Source organism: Dendrobates tinctorius, unplaced genomic scaffold (assembly GCF_039654945.1).
Source record: "Dendrobates tinctorius isolate UK_male_01 unplaced genomic scaffold, ASM3965494v1 ptg000156l, whole genome shotgun sequence".
Classification (NCBI taxonomy): domain Eukaryota; kingdom Metazoa; phylum Chordata; class Amphibia; order Anura; family Dendrobatidae; genus Dendrobates; species Dendrobates tinctorius.
In genome coordinates, this window is record NW_027361823.1 from 32591705 (window position 1) to 32616303 (window position 24599).

The window sequence follows — 24599 nt, forward strand, 5'->3', positions numbered from 1 at the left end:
ACCTTTCAGGACCTTAGGACAACGAACCTTGTGACCCAAACCCTGGTCACATTATGTACAGTCATGGACAAAAGTTTTGAGAATGACACAAATATTATATTTTCACATGATCTGCTGCCCTCTGTTTTTTATGTGTGTTTGTCAGATGTTTTTATCACATACAGAAATATAATTGCAATCATATTATGAGTAACAAAAGGTTATTTTGACTGTTAGAATGAGTTAATGCAGCAAGTCAATATTTGCAGTGTTGACCCTTCTTCTTCAGGACCTCTGCAATTCTCCCTGGCATGCTCTCAATCAACTTCTGGATCAAATCCTGACTGATAGCAGTCCATTCTTGCAAAATCAATGCTTTTATTTTGTCTGAATTTGAAGGTTTTTGTTTGTCCACCCGTCTCTTGATGATTGACCACAAGTTCTCAATGGGATTAAGATCTGGGGAGTTTCCAGGCTATGGTCCCAAAATCTCTATGTTTTGTTCCCTGAGCCATTTAGTTATCACCTTTGCTTTATGGCAAGGTGCTCCATCATGTTGAAAAAGGCATTGTTGATCGCCAAACTGCTCTTGGACGGTTGGGAGAAGTTGCTCTCGGAGGACATTCTGGTACCATTCTTTATTCATGGCTGTGTTTTTAGACTGAGAGAGAGCCCATTCCCTTGGCTGAGAAGCAACCCCACACATGAATGGTTTCAGGATGCTTGACAGTTGGCATGAGACAAGACTGGTGGTAGCGCTCACCTGGTCTTCTCCGAATAAGCCGTTTTCCAGATGTCCCAAACAATCGAAAAGGGGATTCATCAGAGAAAATGACTTTACTCCAGTCCTCAGCAGTCGACTCCCTGTACCTCTTGCAGAATATCAGTCTGTCCATGATGTTTTTTCTGGAGAGAAGTGGCTTCTTTGCTGCCCTCCTTGAGACCAGGCCTTGCTCCAAGAGACTCCGCCTCACAGTGCGTGCAGATGCACTCACACCTGCCTGCTGCCATTCCTGAGCAAGCTCTGCACTGCTGGTAGCCCGATCCCGCAGCTGAAACACTTTTAAGAGACGGTCCTGGCGCTTGCTGGTCTTTCTTGGGTGCCCTGGAGCCTTTTTGGCAACAAGGGAACCTCTCTCCTTGAAGTTCTTGATGATGCGATAGATTGTTGACTGAGGTGCAATCTTTCTAGCTGCGATACTCTTCCCTGTTAGGCCATTTTTGTTCAGTGCAATGATGACTGCATGTGTTTCTTTAGAGATAACCATGGTTAACAGAAGAGAAACAATGATGCCAAGCACCAGCCTCCTTTTAAAGTGTCCAGTGGTGTCATTCTTACTTAATCATGACAGATTGATCTCCAGCCCTGTCCTCATCAACACCCACACCTGTGTTAATGGAGCAATCACTGAAACGACGTTAGCTGGTCCTTTTAAGGCAGGGCTGCAATGATGTTGAAATGTGTTTTGGGGGATAAAGTTCATTTTCTAGGCAAATATTGACTTTGCAAGTAATTGCTGTTAAGCTGATCACTCTTTATAACATTCTGGAGTATATGCAAATTGCCATTAGAAAAAATGAAGCAGTAGACTTTGTAAAAATTAATATTTGTGTCATTCTCAAAACTTTTGGCCATGACTGTAGCTGTAACGACCCCCATAGGTGGGCGGTGTATGTGTGGTTAGCCAGTCCTGCCCAGCTCTCCGACTAACCCTGCAAGCCCTCCTTATAAACTACACAAACCCTTATGGAACTACAAGTCCCAGAGCAACAACATTTCGGGCTTACAGCACAGACTTCCTCTGTGACACATACCGGCCATTTACAATAATGCTTGTCACTGTCTCAACATCACATTTGCGCCTCCGTGCAGATCCTGAGGAGTCCATACAGCGCCCCCTAGCTGTAACAGGGGTCACTGCCTCACAACATAGACTTTTATTACTTGAACCAGAAAAACTTCAATCAGTAAAAATATTTGACTTCCACAAAGATATAATGAGGTAAAGAATCTGTCGCACTTCTCAGTAGTTTACACATTAAAAGCAGCTGTTTGTGTGAGTATAATAGAAAGAAATCTGCACACTTTGCAACCAATCACAGACAGGGTCAGAAAACCAGTGAAGTGATGAGATTAAGTCACAATTGTATTCTAAGGTAACAGCACTTATCTTACTGGACAACAGTGTAATCTCAGATGTAATGATTGTTGTCAATTACCATTCATATTCTATTGTAAGATCAATCGTCATCAAGTGATTAAAAACACAAATACCTTCCCACTACTGGTAAGTCAGTTTTAAGTTATTAAAAATGGGACATAAAATCTATCTAATTTAGAAGAACTCCTATAATAGAGGGGTGTATTGTAACCTGGAGGGGTACAGTTTGGCCTAGGCTATTTTGCACCCCCGTGTATAGTTTTGTCTAGGACAGTTTAGTCCATGGGGATTAATCTTGGCAGGGATTAATTTGGCCTGTTACACCTGTCATTACATGACATTGTTATATCTCACAATCCCTGCTGCCATTCTGCACTGGTTTCACTCTGTCTCATTTGGACAAATCGACATCTGGAGGAAGTAAGAGAGCAATCGCACCTATCACTTCCTCCAGATGTCAATTATGCTGTAGTAAAGGAGAGTGAAGTGCAAATTGGCCACAGGGATCACGTGGCATAACTATGTCAAGTGAGCTCTGGGAGAGCCAGTCCCGACACCAATAGAATAGCGCCAGCATCGGAGGTGAGTATAAATGTTATTATTTTACTGGGGTGAAACATACGGTTTCAGAAAGGTTTGTCCGAGTAGTGGAAAATCCCTTTAATTTTTAGTCCCCTTAGGAGACTTGAACCTGCTATTGTACTACATACTGTAATACTGCTGTATTGCAGTATATAGGTACAATTGTGGACTCCTGTGAAACTCAGCCTGTGTTTGAGATTTATAGGAGTACCTAAGATGAATGTGATGGAAGCATTCAGCAAACCCCAAGAAACCTTAGTAATCTATTGGTGTACAATGATTGCATTGTGGGGATGGATGGGAACCGATGCACAACCACTCCATTTAAATTTCACTGTCGGAGATTGACAATGGCATTTAAATGATTAACAGCAGTGATCAGAGCTAAGGCCCACCGCTGCTGTTAGACACAGATAATGACTGTTTAATATAGTCTTAAATGGAATCTGTCAGCAGGTGTTTGCTCTGTAATCTGAAGACATCAGGACATAGAGGCTGAAACAAAGAATTCAGCTATGTGTCACTTATTAATGTGCGTGCTGATGTTTACTAACTGTGAAGGATTTATCACTAAGAAATTAATATTGCTGGACTACAATAGTCCAGCAACGCCTCCACCTGTTATAAGCACCTCACTGTCTATGGACTTTGCATATACTGAGCCTGGTGTGGGAGGAGCTAGCTTGCTCAGCACTGCTTCATTCTAAATCTAACAGCTCTGCTTGTGTCAGAACCTCTGCACCGAGTAGTCTAAGTGATACATTGTTGGATTCAGCTTCTCTTTACCTACATTATGCTGCTCTCAGATGACGAAGCAAAAACCTACTGATAGATTTCCTTTAATCAACTGCATGTGTAAAGAGCTCAGCTCCTGAAGCCCAGCACACATGTGAACCCTAGCCCTGGCAAACAAGTAAGTGATTATGTGCTAAGGGGTTAAAGAGTATCTAAGAATATTAGTTTTCATTTTTATTTCATAAATCAATAGTACATAAAATATATTACAAAGTTGCTTATTGCAATATGTGTTTAGTGAAGACTTATTTTCCCATTACTGGCATTGAAGTCCGCGGTCGCTGCTCATAATGTTCAAAGGAGAGGAGAGGGAGGAGGACGATGGAGAAGTCAGAGGCAGACACAGACTTTCTGCTGCAGGTTCACCTAAAAAGACAATTAATACCCTGCAGATCAGTGGGTTTGAGACCCCCACGATGTCTCGAAAAGTCATCTGTTCACCATCTAAACTAGAAGACAAATTGAAAAAGATGTTGGTAGTGTGTGATGGCGTCAGATGGGTGCATAAATGCATGTATTTGTCATACTAAATGCAACCTTTGCTCACACTGTGTTTGCACATGGTGCTGTGTACACAAGGTGCCTGCCTCACTATAGCAGCCATGCTTTGTGTGAGAATTACAGTAGTCGCACAAAACTTGAGAATTTACAATTACAACATCCTGGAAGTATGGAATCTGCCTATATAGCCAGTTATATATCTACTTAGAACAAAGGTTGACTTATAAAATGTTTTGAATAAGTATGTTAACCCTTAAAAAAACTCAAAATAGCTTACTATAGGTAGAAAGAAAAAACCAGTCTCACTTTTAGGTAGAGCTCATATCTTGTTCATTTTAAAAATATTCAAAAATGGCATTACCAAATTCTAATTCCCCAACCGTTTGAATGATTATCACAACCATTTTTGGAGTACTATTTTAAGGCCGGGGTCACACTTGCAACTTCAATGCGAGAAACTCGCGGGAGTCTCTCATCTCAATACCTGTCACTGCCGCCGGCACCCGGGACCGGAGTATGTGGCTGCATGTATTTCTATGTAACTGATCACTCCGGTCCCGAATGTCGGCGGCAGTGCCGGGTATTGATGCGACTTTCTTGCATTGCAGTTGCAAGCGTGACCCTGAGCCTAAGAAGCATAGTCACGCGGTTATTATTCAGCAACCACTAAATTGTCAGAAATTGCATTAGTTAAAAGTTTCATCCAAAATTGTGAAAATAAAAATGTTTGCACTGTAATTTGTAACATTTAAAAATTTTGACAAATGGAAATCTCATAAGGAGTTATGTAAATTACAAATGTCTTGTAGTTAGAATATACGTCAAATTGATCAGTGAGATAGGCTACATCTTAAGCTAGGCACCTTTATCCTACACCAACTCTTATCTGGGATATCCTGTAAATCAAGCAAAGTGCGCAAAAATAGCAGCACAATAGCGATATTAAATGATCTTTAAAGAGTCCAGTCAAATATATCTACATATTTTTCTGCGCTGTATACATTAATAGATAGTATTTTATGTTGATGGCTACAATTTTAGGGGGAACTCAAGCATTTAATTCCCTGCACTGCCTCCACAGGATAAATTAAGTATTACGCAATTACAAATTAAACTAAAGGGAAGTTCGAGTAAAGCCAGCATAGCTATGTTCACTAGAGAAACAGACAGGTGCTCTTTGTAGCCTTTGACTGATCTGGCTAATAAATTAAGGTCTTAGACAACTTTACTCAGTAGGTTCATGCGAAATAGCTTTGTTGCAGAAATTTCTGCAGTGGTCCCTTTCATTGGGGTTATTTACTAGCTGAAAAATCCTGGATTTTCATGAACTTTGAATGGGCATTAAGGTTAGCCTCAAGTGCATGGAAATATAGTACATGGTAACAGATAAACGTAGTGTCACGGGTTTACTGCGACAGAGACCAGAAGACCGCAGTGTCTGAGTTCATGGACTCCTGCACTGATTAGAAGCACGTCTCCTTCATATTAAACTGTGCAGGTTTCTGTTAGTAGTGCAGGAGTAAATCTGTTCAGCTTAGAGTTACTGAAGCTTCCCTGCTTGAAGGATCTTAGCTGTTCAGTATTGACCACTCCCCTCTGCTACATATACTTGCCTCTGGCAATCTGGATTGCCAGTGTTAAGTCTTGTACTGCTGGGTGTGGAGTGAAGGAGTCAGTTGTTGGTAGAGGAATTTGAAGTATTGTTCTGTGACTGTTGCTTGGACTTTTTGGCTGTTTTCAAATCCTCTTCCTCTCCTATTTGGTTTACCTCCCTTTTCTCCCTGGTGTTGCCCTCTGTTGTCTGAGAGAGAATATTTGTATGTTTGGTATTTTTCCTTTATCCCTGTACATCCTTCCTTGTTTGTCTGGTTTGTGTATATTCATACACTATTACTCCTCATTACCTTGGGTAGGGGAGGGAGACAGATATGGGGCTGATTCAGGAGTTTAGCAAGGTGCATGGCCCTGGCATCTTCACCATCAGAATTAATCTGGGAGCAGGTATAGCTAGGGCACCCTTAGTCTTAGGGACAGGGAAGGATAACCTGTCCTGGGGAATCTGACAACATAGCCGTGACATGTAGAAGTCTCATATACTTGAAATAAGTCCTCTTCTAATAATATATATCTATTAAAAGTTATAATTAATCAGAAAATGATCTGTTTGAATCAGACTTTTATAATAAATGTTTTGTTATTAGTTATATAATAATATTTCTTTACATTTTCTTTATCATTATCTAAATTAAAAAATAAATTAGAAATCTTGCAATTTTCACAATGACCACTAGGCCTTTTACAAAATGCCTACTTCCTGTTCTTTACATTAGGCTTTCCAGCAGTCTCTTTATCATCACCTACAGGTTTATAAAAAAAAAAAAGTAGTACCTCTAATACTCTAATACAGTACATAACGCAGGATCCGCCATTCATAAAAGCTAATGTCACAGCTCACCTCCTCCCCCTGTCTTCCAATGACCTTTTTTCCAGATTAAAGCATACTGAGATAATGCTTCTATACGAACAAATAGGGTCTGAATCAATCTCTTGTTACCAATATCCATGTGGCTGACTGAAGTAAAGGTCTAATATTAGACTTAGGGGCCAGTTTGAATATTGCAAGATTTTTAATTTTTTTCTTTCTGTTTTTGTATACAGTAGATAGTGATTTAGAAAATTGAAAAGACATCATCTATTTTGTTTAATACATTGCTGGAATCCAGTGTATTAATTATCCTTCTGTTACTATCAACTTCATACTCCAAGATTATTGTGCATTTATATTTGGAATACACAACGGCATAACTATAGTAGGTGCAGTGGTTGCAGTCGCATCTGGGCCCTAGAGCCTAGAGAAGCCAATATGAGAAGACCAATATTGTTAAGACCCAAGATAGTTGATGGCCCTGTAAGAGATATTGCATTTGGTTCCATGAGCTTTAAGTTATACTACTGTGAATACATAATGAAGTAAATCTAATAACAGTCAAACAATGATGTCTGTATCATAATGATTCTTTAACTGGTGCTAAGTCTATGCATTATGCTTTCCTATACAGACTGTAAGAAGTAACCCAAATATTTAATCATGGACGACCAACGTGTCCGACTGCCTGCACGTACTCTCCTGGACTGCAGCAGCACTGACCGGCTCTGCGGTAAGTATAACCCGGGTCATTTAGCGAATATTGAGCTTACACTGCACTCTATCTGATTTTCATAAAAGCTCAGTATCACATCTATGTAGTGTTGACCATCTTGCCTCTTAGGCCGGGGTCACACTAGCGTCTAGCGATGAATATGGACGAGTGCTATGTGATAAAACGTCGCATAGCTCTCGGACCAGTATTCATGGGGCAGAGCTCCCATCAGCGGTTTTTTTCCAACGTACAAGGGAAATCGCAGCATGTGCGATTGTCACCGACACTCGGCCGAATCTCGGCTCACATGCACCCATATAAACATATGGGTGCGAGTGAGACAACGCACATCACTGGGATATCATACGAATGCTGTGTGATATACGCTGACCCCGGCAATCGAGGAGATGGCGAAATTAGTTTCTCTGCCTCCTCCACAGCTGTGCTCCGATCCTCTCTGTGCGAGAGGCGCAGAGCATAGTCACAAGACTCTCGGCTCCTGCTCGCAGCAGAGCAGGAGCCGAGGGTCATTTGCATATCGCATCTGATGCTCTCACACAAGGGTGACCCCAGCTTTATGGTAAATTTCCTGGCGGTAGAAAGAAGAGCAGAAGCGCAGAAACAGTAGCAGCAATTTTGTGGCTTACTCCCTTAGGCCGGGGTCACAATTGCGAGTTCAATGCGAGAAACTCATGCAAGTCTCTCGCATTGCATTCGCAAGTGTGACCCCAGCCTTATGGAGGTACTCTTACTGCTATAAAGATGTGTTATGGAATTTATCACCACGGAATTTTGGACTTACATATGTTGTATTTACTGCATAAAATGGTAATTAAAGGGAACCTATCATGTCGTCAAATACTGTTAAAGGGAATCTGTCACCTCGTTTTTACGATATGAGATGTGGCCACCGCCATCAGTGGCTTATATACAGCATTCTTTAATGCTGTAGTTAAGCCCCCGATGTAACCTGAAAGATAAGAAAAATGAGTTAGATTATACTCACCCCGAGGTCCGGTCCGATGGGTGTCACGGTCCGGCGCCTCCCATCTTCTAGTGATGACATCCTCCTTACTTCTGCCGTGGCTCCTGCGCAGGCGTGCTTTATCTGCCCTGTGGAGGGCAGAGCAGAGTACTGCAGTGCGCAGGCGCCGGGAAAGGTCAGAGAGGTCCTGCTCCTGCGCACTACAGTACTTTACTCTGCCCTCAACAGGGCAGAGTAAGTACGCCTGTGCAGGAGCCACGGCAGAAGTAAGGAAGAGGACGTCATCGCTAGAAGACATGGTTTACATACAGTAAACTACCTGGGGGATAAACAGTTTACAATCAGGAGATGCGACCGCCCCGGCTGTAAACTACTGCTGAATGAATGAGATGATGCCAGCGCTTGCTTCAGAGACAACCGCTGACGTCACCGAGACTGCTCTCCCTGCTGGCCTGATCCGCGCTGAACTCTGGAGCATGAGAGAATGAACTGGCTCAAGAGTTCTGCGCGGGTCAGGCTGTGAGGCAGCGCAGCATCAGTGACGTCACCGCTAGTCACTGATGCTGCCGCCGGCATCACATGCACTATTCTGCATGTGTTTACTGTATGTAAACCCTGTCTTCTATCCTGCTATCCTGTCAGCTCCTGCAATGATTTTACAGAAGCCAACAAATGAATTACCGACTATTCTTCTATGTATCTCTGTATGAAATATAAAGACATATATATCTAATATATAAAGCTCAAGTGTGTGTATGTATGTATGTATGTGTGTATGTCCGGGATTGGCATCCGCACCGTCGCAGCTACAGCCACAAAATTTGGCACAGTCACACGTCTGGACCCCGAGAGTGTCCTATGCTATGTTGTGAGGCGAAATTTTAACCCCGCGAGTTCCAATTCACCAAACAATTTTGCCCCTATCTACATAATGGGGAAAAAGTGTGTGTATATCAAGCCCCGCCCCTCATTATGATGTCATAATGGTTGACTATGGGATGGAGAATATGTATCATGGGTATATGGTCACTGGACTGTGGAATGGAGGATATGTATGACGGGTATATGGGCATGGGACTATGGGATGGAGGATGTGTGATGGGTATATGGGCACTGGACTATGGGATGGAGGATATGTATGACAGGTATATGGGCACGGGACTATGGGATGGCAGATATGTATGATGGGTATATGGGCATGGGACTATGGGATGGAGGATATGTATGATGGGTATATGGGCATGGTACTATGAGATGAAGGATGTGTGATGGGTATATGGGCACTCGACTATGGGATGGCGAATATGTATGATGGGTATATGGGCATGGGACTATGGGATGGAGGATGTGTGATGGGTATAAGGGCATAGGACTATGGGATGGAGGATGTGTGATTAGTATATGGGCACTCGACTATGGGATGGAGGATATGTATGATGGGTATATGGGCACAGGCCTATGGGATCGTGGATATGTATGATGGGTATATGGGCACGGGACTATAGGATGGAGGATAATTATAATTTGCTATAACTCACCAGTTACTATGCCCGGGCAGCGCCAGGCTCTTCAGCTAGTCTAATATATAAAGCTCAAAGTGTGTATGTATGTATGTATGTATGTATGTATGTATGTCCGGGTGTGTATGTCCGGGTGTGTGTGTATGTCCGGGATAGGCATCCGCACCGTCGCAGCTACAGTCACAAAATTTGGCACAGTCACACGTCTGGACCCCGAGAGCGTCCTAAGCTATGTTGTGAGGTGAAATTTTAACCCCGCGCGTTCCAATTCACCAAACAATTTTGCTCCTATCTACATAATGGGGAAAAAGTGTGTGCGCGTCAAGCCCCTCCCCTCATTATGATGTCATAATGCCCCTATCTACATAATGGGGAAACTGTGTGCGTATCAAGCCCCGCCCCTCATTATGATGTCACAATGGTTACCATGGCGACGCTGATGTCATCATAGGTTGCAAGCCCCGCCGCTCACGATGATGTCATAATGGTTAACTATGGGATGGGGGATGTGTGATGGGTATATGGGCACTGGACTATGGGATGGAGGATATGTATGACAGGTATATGGGCACGGGACGGCGGATATGTATGATGGGTATATGGGCACGGGACTATGGGATGGAGGATATGTATGATGGGTATATGGGCATGGGACTATGAGATGAAGGATGTGTGATAGGTATATGGGCACTCGACTATGGGATGGAGGATATGTATGATGGGTATATGGGCATGGGACTATGGGATGGAGGAAGTGTGATGGGTATATGGGCATGGGACTATGGGATGGAGGATGTGTGATGGGTATATGGGCACGGGCCTATGGGATCGTGGATATGTAACATGGGTATATGGGCACGGGACTATGGGATGGAGGATAATTATAATTTGCTATAACTAACCACAAGTTAGTTGCTATGCCCAGGCAGCGCCGGGCTCTTCAGCTAGTATATATATATATACCCATTCTATGTGTATATATCTATTCTGTTCTAACCTTTTCAATTCTATACTGTATACGGCAGATCATTTGCTGGCTTTTAATATATCTGTCTATCTAATATATATATATTAGCTATGAACCCTTTCTACGCCTGGGTGGCGGGCATTTTTATTGGTATATGGTCTCCCATCCTGGTATGTGCTGCACCCCTCATCCCTATCCTGGTATGTATGGTACCCTCACCCCCCAATCCTGGTATGCATGGTAGCCCCTTATCAATATACTGGTATTCATGGGGACCTCACTCTCCAATCCAGGTATGCATGGCACCACCCTCATCCCTATCGTGGTATGAATGGTACCCCTTCTCATCCCTATCGTGGTATGCACGGTGCCCTCACCCCCCAATCCTGGTATGCATGGTCCTCTCAAGCCCCAATCCTGGTATGCATGGTCCTCTCACCCCCCAATCCTGGTATGCATGGTCCCCTCACCCCCCTATCCTGGTATGCATGGTCCCCTAACCCCCCTATCCTGGTATGCATGGTCCTCTCACCCCCCAATCCTGGTATGCATGGTCTTCTCACCCCCCTATCCTGGTATGCATGGTCCCCTCACCCCCCTATCCTGGTATGCATGGTCCTCTCACCCCCCAATCCTGGTATGCATGGTCTTCTCACCCCCCTATCCTGGTATGCATGGTCCTCTCACCCCCTATCCTGGTATGCATGGTCCTCTCACCATCCAATCCTGGAATGCATGGTCCCCTCAACCCCCTATCCTGGTATGCATGGTCCTCTCACCCCCCAATCCTGGTATGCATGGTCCTCTCACCCCCCTATCCTGGTATACATGGTCCCCTCACCCCCCCTATCCTGGTATGCATGGTCCCCTCACCCCCCCTATCCTGGTATGCATGGTCCCCTCACCTCCCTATCCTGGTATGCATGGTCCACTCACCTCCCAATCCTGGAATGCATGGTCCTCTCACCCCCCAATCCTGGTATGCCTGGTCCTCTCACCCCCCTATCCTGGTATGCATGGTCCTCTCAAAGCGGAAAGTGAGGACTGTGCAGGCGCCCAGTCTGGCGCCACAACATGCCCACTGCAGACATGAATTGGCACCTGCGCAGTCCTCGCTTTCCGCCGACATGTTCTTGAAGACACACTGCAGTGTGTCTTCAAGAAAATTGCAGCAGTAAGCGCGGACTGCGCAGGCGCCGATTCATGTCTGCAGTGTGTCTTCAAGAAAATGGCGGCGGTAAGCGCGGACTGCACAGGCGCCGATTCATGTCTGCAGTGGGCATGTTGTGGTGCCGGACTCGGCGCCTGCGGAGTCCTCGCTTTCACTGCCACAACCCGCCCTCTCCTGACGTCACATGAAGGCGCAAGACCCCACGGCAACAGCAACACCATCTCGGTAAGGTGTTGCAGAGATCGCGGTATGCGTTCAGTGCTTACGCATACCGCGATCTCTTGGTGGTCTGCGTCACTCTGCGGGGGATGTGTCGCCCTGTCTGGAGCAAGACTGCGCAGTGCACAGGCGCGTCGCGCTTGCGCAGTCTATAGAGGCTTCAGACAGAGTGACACTTAGCCAGTTATATTATAGATATGTTTTGAAGAAAAATTTGGCTGTAAAATGATGTGTACAGTTGTGTATTACAATGCGATTTTTACATGAGCTTTTACATACAGAGAACTGCTGTATGTAAAAGCTCATGTTAAAATCTCACTACATACGGATTGTGTACACCTTCATGCGCCTTCATGTGACGTCAGGAAAGGGCGGGTTGTGGCAGTGAGGGCTTGTTTTTTGCGGGACGAGTTATTCTTTGGAATGACATCATTGGTTTTACCATGTTGTGTACTCAAAAATGGGGAAAAACTTTAACTGCGGTGAAATTGCAAATAAAGTGCAATCCCACACTTGTTTTTTGTTTTGGCTTTTTTACTAGGTTCACTAAATGCTAAAGCTGACCTGCCATTATGATTCTCCAGGTCATTGCCAGTTCATAGACACCAAACATGTCTAGGTTCTTTTTTATCTAAGTGTTGAAAAAAAACAAATTGCTCCATATTCTGATACCCGTAACGCCTCCGTTTTTCGTGATCTGGGGTCGGGGAGGGCTTTTTTTTGTGTGCTGAGCTAACGTTTTTAATGATACCATTTTTCTATCTTTTGATCTCCCGTTATTGCATTTTAATGTAATGTTGTAGTGACCCCAAAAAACCGCAATTCTGGCGTTTTGACTTTTTTTCTCACTACGCCATTTAACAATCAGGTTAATCCTTTTTTTATTGATAGATTGGGCAATTCTGAATGCGGTGATACCAAATATGTGCATATTTGATTTTTTTAATGTTTTATTTTGAATAGGGCGAAAGGGGGGTAATTTGAACTTTTATATTTTTCAATTTTTTTATATTTTTAAAAACTTTTTTTTTTTTTTTTACTATTGGCATGCTTCAATAGTCTTCATGGGAGACTAGAAGCTGCCATAACCTGATCAGCTCTGCTACATACAGGCGATGATCAGATCACCTGTATGTAGATGAATACCTCACTTGCTATGAGCGCCGACCATCGGGCGGTGCTCATAGCAATCCGACAATGACAACCATAGAGGTCCCCAGGAGACCTCTGCTTGTCATGCCCACCCATCGGTGACCCGCGATCACGTGACTGGGGTCACCGATGGGTGGATTTCCGGCACTGTTGCTGGAAACACATGTTAAAAGCCGCTGTCAGCGTTTAATGGATTCCACCCGTGGCTGTTACGGACTCATGTCAGCTGTTCAAAACAGCTGACATGTGCAGGGAAAGATGTGGGCTCACCGCCGGAGCCCACATCAAAGGGAGAGAGTCTGACATCAGCGTAAATTTACGCCCGATGTCGGAAAGGGGTTAAAGATGACACACAAGACAAATCTCTTAGGAATTTTTCCAGCAGCCAAGTGGCTAATCATATCTAAACTGTCAGCAAGTACTGATTGATATTAGGTACACGAGAATACACTTGTACAAAATGAATTCCATTTTCTTGTTCTTTTTTCTTTTACAGAGGTTCGGACGTATCAGTATGAGGTGATTGTGATCCCTGTTCTCCTCGTAGGAGTTACTCTAATACTAGTTGCCATTATTCTTTGGCTACGATTTCGAGGATTAAAATCGAGCAATAAAAGAGCAAAAGGTAAATTTAAACGGGTTGTCCGGGCTTTTCACATAATCTCAGTACATATCTGGGCTGCAGAATTATGAGAATAAGTAATTTACTTTCTGTCAATAGTTTGCACAGTTTTCTAGATATTCTGAACAGAACATCCAAGGGGGGGTGTGCTATGGCATTGAAATGAGAACTAGTCGTAACCTTCTACTCTACTCCAAACATGCCCTCTATAGCAACAACCCCACCCTCCATAGCTACAGGCCCTCCCCGTCCACATGAAGCAGCCCTCATCACACAGTAATGAATTCTTCCCCTCCAACAGCCTCACTGCAGAGAGCAGAGAGCTGCTCTTCCCCCAGACACACACTGAACAGTGATCTATGGAAAGTGAAAGTAGTGAGGAGGGAAAATCGTCCTGTATTCTGGGCCACTCCATGATTACAATACATAACTCATTATCAGTAATTCCTTCACTCACTGTCCCAGGCTGCTGGCAGCAGTGAGAACAGACTGTGTGATGGCCAGTGATGGGGGTCTGCAGCTTCTAATCTGCACAGGGGATGGCAGTCACTGATGTAATCTGTTCTGTGACAAAGCCTCTGCTGTGTGAATGAGACAGCTCTGTGTCACTGATGTCTTCACACAGCAGCAGATTTGGTGCATTGTATGTGCGACGCTCCACCAAACTCCCAGCAAGCTCCAGTTACCAGCACCACCCACTGCCCACTCATTGTCTGGCAGTAAACTGCACCAGCACTCATCTTTATCATCATTCCAGCATTGGAAAGAACACAGCAGTGATCCTGTATTTGTGAAAGCAGCACAATACATACATACACCCCCCAACACTTCACACTGTTACAGCTGCTGATTGGACAGGCTGCTCCCATCAGTATTTGTGTCATTAGAGACACAGTGTGCACACATACACTTCACACAACAGATTACATCAGTGACTGCCATCCCCTGTGCAGATTAGAAGCTGCAGACCCCCATCACTGGCCATCATACAGTGTGTTCTCACTGCTGCCAGCAGCCTGGGACAGTGAGGGAAGGAATTAGTGATGATGAGTTATGTATTGTAATCATGGAGTGGCCCAGAATACAGGACGACTTTCCCTCCTCACTACTTTCACTATCCATAGATCACTGTTCAGTGTGTGTCTGGGGGAGGAGCAGCACTCTGCTCTCTGCACTGAGGCTGCTGGAGGGGAAGAATTCATTACTGTGTGATGAGGACTGCTTCATGTGGACGGGGAGGGCCTGTAGCTATGGAGGGTGGGGTTGGACGTTCTGTTCAGAATATCTAGAAAACTGTGCAAACTAGTGACAGAAAGTAAATTATTGTCATAATTCTGCAGCCCAGATATGTACTGAGATTATGTGAAAATCCCGGACAACCCCTTTAAAGCTTAGAAAATAAAATAAATATGTAGCAAAAGAATGTCCAGAGATGTGTCATATCTTATTATCCCTGCAGTCTAATGTTCAAGCGCTGTGCCCCTGTCATTTTTTTTCACCTTCATGAATGAATTTTGATCTCGGAATTTAACTCTTTGGGAACTTGTACCAATAATGACGTTTGTTGGCAGGTAGAATTGACATATTTTGTTGTCTGGCACTTTTTTTGAATGGTGAGCTCCTTTTTTGGCTGATGGTTTGATACACTGGCGGACACAGCCAGCAGAGGGCCCCTGTGCAAAGAATTATATATGGGCCCTTTGTATTCCTAAAGCTCACCATAATGCACAATTCCACCTGCTTTGGAATTGGTAGTGTCCACCTTACCGCTGGGGCCCCTGAGATTGCACTAATACTGTCCGACCCTGGTTGGATATACTATATTACTCTGATCATAACACTATTGACTAAGACTTTATAGGTTCAACAGAACCTGACCATCCAATCTACATCTTCTGAATCATGGATCATTTACTCATTGGAAATCTAATTAGTTTTCTAAGGAAGATTTTTTTAAAGGGCCCTTACTGCTTAAAGAAAGTAAAAGCAGTGATACTCATCCACTCACCCTCATCAATTCCCAACAGTTCCTGTTCCAAAGCTTACCTGTCCCCAGCGTTGGACTGGAGCACTTTGGGTCCACCAGAGAAAATCATTCTTGGGGCCCACTATGTAGCTACATAGAAATAAATACAAGACCAATTGTGTGGTAAAACACGCTAATATCAGGGTACAATATAAGGTAGTACACATCTTAATTATGTAGCAGTGGATGGGGTAGCCCCCCTCATAGAATATAAAGTAGCCCCCTAATAGAATATAAAGTATTCCCCTTATAGGGTACAATGTAGCCCACTCATAGTATATAAAGTAGGCTCCTCATATAGTATAATGCAGCCCCCTCATAGAATATAATGTAGCCCCCTCATAGTATATAATGTAACCCACATCATAGAATAAAATGCAGCCCCCCATAGAATATAATGCAGCAAGCCTTATAGAGTAAAATGCAGCCCCCCCATAGGGTATAATGTAGCCCCCTTAGAGTATAATGCAACCCCCTCATAAGGTATAATGCAGCCCCCCCATAGAATATAATGTAGCCCCCTCATAGGGTATAATGCATTCCCTTTCATATAAGTTAAACCTAGACACAACTAAACACCGGAAAATCAATGGTATGGTATCAAGAAAATTCATAAATATCCAAATAATAAATATCACTGGTGCTCTGTAAGAGAGTGTGGGAACTACACAATAGAAGGAAAACTAAAAGAATTTCCCATGTAATGGAAGAAATTAATAAAAAATTGAATAAATTGATATTTAAACAAAATTTATTAAATCAAAAATTGGCAAAATGGTAGAAACATACCAGAGATTGTGCCCGTATTTGGAAATATATATGATATTAAAATTACATTTGTACAGAAAACATATATAAAAACTTAAATATACATATATTTAGTAATCCAGGTGGTGGACCAAAAAAAAGGGGGGTAGGGGAAGAGAATATCAAAAAAATAAAAAACAAACACATGAGCGACATATAAAACAATGTAAAGGCCATATATAAAAGATAAGAAATCCCACTTAATTTCATTAACCCCACTTAATTTTCACGCCTCCTGACGAAGAAGCGAAACGTGCGTTGGGGCGGCGGGGACGCCGCATACAAACTCTCCATCCATGTAAGTGCTTTCTACAGTTGTCTTATTATGAGCCTTATATTTTGGGAACATTCCATCCCTATATCTTGCACTAGTCACTTTAAGCTCTAAGTACATAATATTATATTAGCACTTTTGGCATTGGACAGTATTAAGTTGGTATGGTCTTCCCTGCTTGGAATGTAGTTTACCTTGGACACTTTTACTGTGAATGTATTTTTAATTCTGTTTAATAGATTGTATTTTATTTTTCACTTTATACTATTGTTTTATGTTGTGATCATTAGTTATTTAGTTTATGTGCCTTTGTTAATTAAATGTGGGTATGTCATAGAATAATAAAATAAATTAAATGTAGACCAAAATGGCAAAATGAAACTGCTTGTGACTAAATAAAGACAAGAAAAATATATACCTCAAATAATGTATATCTCATAAAATATATATTATATATCTCACATCAATCAAATTGGGGTAAATACCACCAGAGGTGATTAAATAAAGTGCAAGAGTGCAAATACAATATAGAAAAAATACATGTAATGCACAGTATATGAAATTATGGCAATAAAGAGGTGAAAATAACATTGCCCATAAAGTGCATGAGGTGCACGTGAAATAATGAATGAAAGAAAGGGGGGTAAAAAATGGGGGCCAATACCTATGAGGTCCACCTGGTCCAAATGCCAAGCACGCCCCGACGCGCGTTTCGGATAGAAAATCCTTTGAAATTGAAGTACAGATATCACCTGTGCGCTGTGTGAATATCGTCCTGTGGAGCATTACGTTTTTTGTGTAGTGCAGCCAATATCATACAATGGAAATGACTTGCGATGCACAGAAAACCTAGGAGTGCAACAAACGCTGGTTGGGATTGCAACCAATTAGTTTTATTAAATTTATATTCACATATTACTCAAGAAGTATTTGTCACCAAACAAACTGTTACGCCACTCTCACCGCGCACCTCCGAAGCAGGTGCACGCCGCCCGACATCATCACTTCCGGCCTCGCTGCTGGCACTGAGGTCTCGTAGGGTGCGTGCGCATGCCGCACGCTCCTGACTCTGCGGCTGTACACCCGGCTCCAGGTCCCATCGGGCGCGCTTGCTCACAAACCAACAGCTCTGACTGCGGCCACACTATATTTGACGTCTGTATGGTCCTGGAGGACCTTACCTGGAAGTCCCGGCGCGCATCCCCTATATCAGGTTGCCTCTTCCTGTAGGCGGCTCCTGATTATCCTTTTGACTTCCTTGCTAGGCCTGCTTGGTCCCTTCATGGTCGTTCTCTGTGCTCAGGTCCACTACTTTGTACTCTGTCGTACTTCCTAGGATGCGCTCTGCTCTACCTTGTACTCTGGCATGCTTGCTAGGATGCGCTCTCTGCTCTACCTTGTACTCTGGCTTGCTTCCTAGTAAGCACTCTGCACTACCTTGTACTCTGGCTTGCTTCCTAGTAAGCACTCTGCACTACCTTGTACTCTGGCTTGCTTCCTAGTAAGCTCTCTGCACTACCTTGTACTCTGGCGTGCTTGCTAGTACGCACTGCTCTACTTGTACTCTGGCATGCTTTCTAGTACGTGCTCTGCTCTAGCTTGTACTCTGGCGTGCTTCCTAGTACGTGCTCTGCTCTAGCTTGTACTCTGGCGTGCTTCTTAGTAAGCACTGTCTAGTACTCTGGTGTACTTCCTGTTACGCACTCTGCATTGCCTTGTACTCTGCGTGCCCCCGTGCACATGCTCTATGCACTCCTATACCCAGCGTGCCCCGTGTGCACGCGCAGCACAAACCTGTACCCTGCGAGCCCCCGTGTACACTCTTTACACACTCCTGTACCCTGTGTACCCCGTCTTCATCCTGCTAGACATGCTCTCTCATGCCTCCTTCGAGCTGGCCACCTGGTTCCAGCAGTCGTGGTACTTTATTCCCCTGGGTCTGCCCCTGACACTCCCTGTATAGGGGGTGGTCCTCACTAGGTCAGCTCGCCTAGGGTGGATTGGTATCACGACCCAGAGGGTCCACTCCAGGAGTTGTTATACAACCCCTTTGACACTAACTTTATGTTAAATGGTTCCCAAAAATAAGTTACTGTAATCAGAGTATCGCACTGATGGGAGCCCTAGTGGTGATTACAGAACCCAGCAAGGAAAATCCGTGGTAATATTAAACTCCTCTACAGTACCACAACAGAGAAAGAAACACATGGCACACTTTGGAATCAATGCGCTGTCTTTGTAATGCAGGGTTGTCTCATGTCTTCCTAAGATTGAGAGAGCTGTTTTTTGTAACCACTCTTTGCACAAGTTAACATATGACTGCCCCAATGAATGATCCCCCTATAAACTCAGAATGCTCTAAAATGGTATTGAGGGTATTGGTAGATGCATTTCTTTTGTTATCCAGAGCTGTTATCTGATTAAATTTAATACTGTAGGAACACAGACATAAATAACAAATTAAAACACCTTTTTAATTTTTAGGAAAATGTGTTAAAAAGGGCCTTTAAAGGGAAACCTGTCAGGTCTTTTTTCTATATGATCTAAGAGCAGTAGGATGTAGGGGCAGAGACACTGATTCCAGTGATGTATCACTTAGCTTATGGAGTGCATCAGTTGTTTTACAATCACTGTTTTCTCTGCTGTACATCTAGCGGAGCTCTGAATGCTGAGCTCTGTCTAACCCCGCCCACACCACTGATTGACATCTCTCTTTGTACACTGTGCATTGCTAGAAAGCTGTTTGGAAGCTGGAGACACCTAGTCCTGTAGTGATAATCTCCTGTTGATAAAACAGGAGATTGATTTTATTGAAACAGCAACATGAAGCCTAGTAAGTGACACATAGCTGGAATCAGGGTTTCAGCTCCTACAAAATGCTGCTCTTGGATTATACAACAAAATCCTGCTGTGACAGTTCCCTATAGTGAGTCACCTCACTTTATATACATGACAATAATTGTATTCTTACAGTCTATGGTGTTATCATGTTGTTTTCAGCAGAGCATTACTTCCAGGAGAGCCACAGGAAAGTGAATTCAGGGATCAATTTAGAAGAGCTATCACTGGACTCTGTCCTGAGAACACGCAATCCCAGCCTTTTAACTCTAGAGATCCCATATGAGCGGATTAGTGAACCCTTCCAGTTGATGGGTGAAGGAAGGTTTGGTCCAATCTATAGAACGGTTTTAAGAGATACTGATGGAAGGAAAGACAGGGATATTGTTGTCAAGCAACTGAAAGGTATGTATTTATACAATGAATGTATACTGTATGTATATATGGCAGGGGGAGAAGGGAGCAGCTGGGTCAGAAGTTGAGGAGGGAATGATAAATGCAGCGACATGAGACGTTCTGTTTCTATATAGAGCAGAAGAAAGGAGAATAATTAATTGGGTAGAAATGCAAAATGAACAATTGTAATTACACAATAGTATATAATATGATGATTGCAATATATTAAGAGGACAAAAACTTTAATGGGAGTGCTACTTTAAGAATGAGATCCAGTAGGTTAGATGCCAGCTACACCATATTACTGATAAATCACACTGAGTCTGGCACGCACCTTTTCTATCTCTCTTCTACCCTTTCAAATGAATCCAGTGTTAGGTTTTCTCTTCCTATCTTTTTTTGGTAAGCATTAAGGTCTGATGTTGTCAATATCTTAAATCACTTTAAAATGGCTGCTTTATTCCCTGCCTCAGCTTTTATACAGGTTATGATCGTCTCGCTTCACTGGCTGCGCTATACCATGTGATAAGATAGCTGCAAGACATTATGAGGAAACCTATGGGGTCATGCCTGAGGTCAATTGAGCCTTTTATGGCTGATGCAATTTTTCTATAATGTGTAAAAAGGTGGCTGGCATTTTTTTAGGGATTTCACACAACACAAATCGTAAATTGTTCAAGTTTGCACAGACCTGCAAATTTCATACAGTTGGACACAAATTCAAAGCCAATCAATTTACTCATTTCTGCTGTCTATACACATGGCTTGCTCCAACTGTTATGATAATATATTAATAAATTCTTCAATAACAGATAATAATTTTTTAAATTAATATTTCTGTCATTTTACAACTATAATGTGACATTTATGTAAAGAAATGAAAGGTAAATAACTTCTTGAAAATAAAAATAATCTCTATTTTCTATAGTACATGCCATATTTTTTTATACTTTAAGACACACCAGATCATAAGTCACACCTAGGTTTTAGAGGAGGAAATTAGGAAAAAAATTGAAGCAAAAAAATGTGGTCAATTCTGTACTTAATATCCCCTATCCTGGTATATGATCCCCTCATCCCCATCCTGATAGACATGGCCCCCTCAACCCTATCCTGGTATGCATGGTCCCCCTTATCCCTACCCTTATATGCATGGCCCCCTCATTCCTTACCTGGTATGCATGGTCCCCATTATCCCTACCCTTATATGCATGGTCCCCCTCATCCCTACCCTGGTATGCATGGCTCCATCCTTATACTGGTATGATTGGCCTCCACTCCCATTCTGGTATGCATGGCCCCATCAGAAAACATAAAAAAACCCATTACACTTACCTTCCCAGCGCTCCCTCGCAGCATCTTTCTCTAATGCCAGCAGCTGCTTTATGCTTGTAAGCAGCGCATGACAGGGGCCGGAAAACTCACAGCTCCTCAAGCCGGGACTGTGTTTATGCAGATCAGTGAGTATTCATTGCTCTTCAGTAGCACGGAGTGTCAGCCGCTGGCTTACTGCAGCTGCTGGCGGTCACGTGTGTCGCTGCTAAAGAGAAATGAATATTCACCGAATTCCACTCCCATGGGCGTGGAATGTGGTGAATATTCATTCCCTTTAGTAGCTGCACATGTGACCACTAGCAGCTGCAGGAAGCCGGCGACTGACACTGCGTGCTACTGAAGAGCAATGAATACTCACTGCTCTGCATGCACACAGTCCCTGCCATGCACTACTTACAAGCATAAAAAAGCTGCTGGCATCGGAACAAGATACTGCGAGTGCTGGGAAGGTAAGTGTAATGGTTTGTTTTTTTAATGTTTTCTGATGGGGTCAGGCATATGGGGATGGGGCCCAATCATACCAGGATTAGGATGGGGCCATGCATATCAGGACTGGAATGGGGCCCAATCATACCAGGATGCTAAAGAGAAATGAATATTCATTGCCCTTCACGCCCATGGGCATGGAATGCAGTGAATATTCATTTCTCTTTAGCAGCGGGCACAGGAGGTAGCCGCAGCAGCCGACTCCTGCCTCGGTGACCTGCTGCTCCGCCAATACCGCTCCCCCACCTCCCCATCACAGCCAGAGCTGGTACATCTGGACTATAAGATGCACCTCCAATTTTCCTCCACATTTTTGGAGTGCATCTTATAGTCCAAAAAAATATGTTATGTATTTTACCCTTTGTGTCATCACCACTTTATCCTTACAGATTGTAAACTTTTGGGTGCAGGACCCTAACTCATCTTGATGAATTGTTAATTAATTATTCTTTAATATCAGATATTATTTGATCATGTACTATCTGAATTGTAAATTGCAGCGGAATATATTTGCACAATATTGATAAGAATTCTAATTATTATATTATTATATGATATTAATATAATATAATGTTTATAATCTAGCTCATAACACTATTTTAACAATTATATATTTTCTGAAGGAACTGCCGAGCCCTGTGATGTCCGCACTTTCCTGCAGAGGGCAGCATTTCAAGCATGGTTGGGAACACACTCTAATTTGGTGGAGATTTTTGGGTGCTGCACTGAAACAAAGCCATTTTGCACGGTGTCAGAGTGCGTAGAGCCGGGGTCACTCTTAAAGTTTCTCTGGGACTGTCGCAGAGTAAGTACAAGCAAAGTTTGCACAGAACTTCCTATTACCAATGGCATTTACATTTAACACATCTCTGTGTGTAGTGCTTCAATATGTATGTTCTGAGCATACTTTTCGAATCTATTTAATGTTCTTCACTGTTGAATTGAAAGCAGATCTCTTGCCAGATTTCACAATACAAAATGCGTACATTATTAAAGGGAATCTGTCACCAGGTTTTTGCTACCTCATCTGAGAGCAGCATAATGTAGGAAAAGAGACCCTGATTCCAGTGATGTATCACATAGTTTACAGGGTGCAGCAGTTGTAACACAATCAGAGTTTTTAGGTGCAGCATGTAGCAGAGCTGAGAAAGTTAGCCCTGCCCAAACCAGGCTCCCTATGTATATTGTCTATTGACACTGAGCTGCTCATCACACAAGTGGTCGATCCAGGGCTCACGTGCTACTGTAGTCCAGCATTGATTATCTTCTAGTGATAAAACCTTCATTGTAAGTAAACAGCACAAAACCTAATAAGTGACACATTGCTGATATCTGTGTTTCAGCCCCTTATCTAATGCTGTCTTCAGATTACATAGCAAAAACCTACTGACTGATTTCAATTAAATAAATCTCTCAGGCCTGATGGTTAACTAACTTTGGAAATGTATTTCAAAAGAATGACTAAATATTCCTTTCTGAAAGTTGCAATCTGTGCCCATCTAGCCTGACATTGACATCTGATTGACATCTCCCCAGTGGCCCTCCTCCCTGCTGCTGCTAACATCTCTCACTGCTCAGCACAAGTTGCAGCTGTCACTCAGTCTAGGTGGGTTAAGACTGAAGACACTAGGAATCAAGTGCTCTCTTTTTATAGCTGGACTTTTAACTTGCTCACTATAACATCAGGATCATACAGTAATTCTTAAATAGATTTACATGATAAGTACACCAGGCTCATCAGTTTTCAGAGATCCATTTAATATTGTATGACCGTTTGTATTGAGAAAACTAGTGATAAATCTGCTTTCATTTAATAGATCTCTAGATGTACAGTAAGTCTGATTTTAAATAACTTTTGTGGAATATAAAATCTGACTGAAATATCTGTGGAGACACCCAAGCCTCCTCTTCTTTTCACGTCTATATTACTCAATTCTGCAATAAAGAAAGTAATCTATTGCTGTTTATTCAGGTGCCACGTTTGCCAACTTGTGTTGGTTTTCTAGGTTTGCTCCATTTTTTATACACCATAAAGACATGTGGCAATGAAGACAAAGTTAATATGGAACCAGCGGAGTCAAAGTAAATATAGTTCTTGTTTTACACAAGAATAAAGCTTTTATTATAATCAAGGATCCTTGCACCGCACCCCATGTCGTGCTGCAAAGCCTGTGTGTTGCGTGTGGTCACTGTATGTGATCAGATATAATACAAGATACCATACGGTTTTTTTTCCATCTTTCACAGCAGGTTTATTACATCAATTTAAAAAAGTCAATTCTATTAGTATTTACCCCCTGATCAGTCAGAGGACAGCATCGGCCCCTATTTCCCCTGCAGCAAATCCCTTGCAGAAGTCTTCAGTGTGCAAAGAAAGATCAACAGAATAACCGGATGCACAAGGAAGCTCGTCACTCGTGGAAAATACCCTTCTATACGCAGATCACTATGTTATACTTGTATACTTCTCTTCTAGTGCGGCGTCTTCTATTAATTACATAAATGTATCATTTAATTACCAGGATTTTGTGCCAATGGATGGAATAATTTACGACATCACCGAGTGCCAAATTTACACAATAGCCCTACAGATCCTGACAGCTCTGGTATGTTTGGGATGTTCTGAAATGTTTTTCATTTAA

The 24599-nt window shown here is 42.9% G+C and overlaps 1 protein-coding gene across 3 annotated transcripts in view; it reads left to right on the plus strand.

Moving 5' to 3' along the window:
• The window catches only part of STYK1 (serine/threonine/tyrosine kinase 1), a 77387-nt gene that overhangs the window by 30917 nt on the left and 21871 nt on the right, over nt 1-24599 (plus strand). Inside the window, exons 2-6 of one of the 3 annotated variants that reach the window (XM_073548318.1) lie at nt 7079-7177; nt 13670-13798; nt 19906-20145; nt 22581-22762; nt 24480-24563. In XM_073548318.1, the coding sequence (XP_073404419.1) occupies nt 7108-7177; nt 13670-13798; nt 19906-20145; nt 22581-22762; nt 24480-24563 (705 nt within the window). In that variant the 5' untranslated portion in view covers nt 7079-7107. Of the gene's footprint in view, nt 1-7078; nt 7178-13669; nt 13799-19902; nt 20146-22580; nt 22763-24479; nt 24564-24599 lie in introns of all 3 variants that reach the window. The other 2 variants (XM_073548317.1, XM_073548319.1) reach the window with 2 other exon arrangements.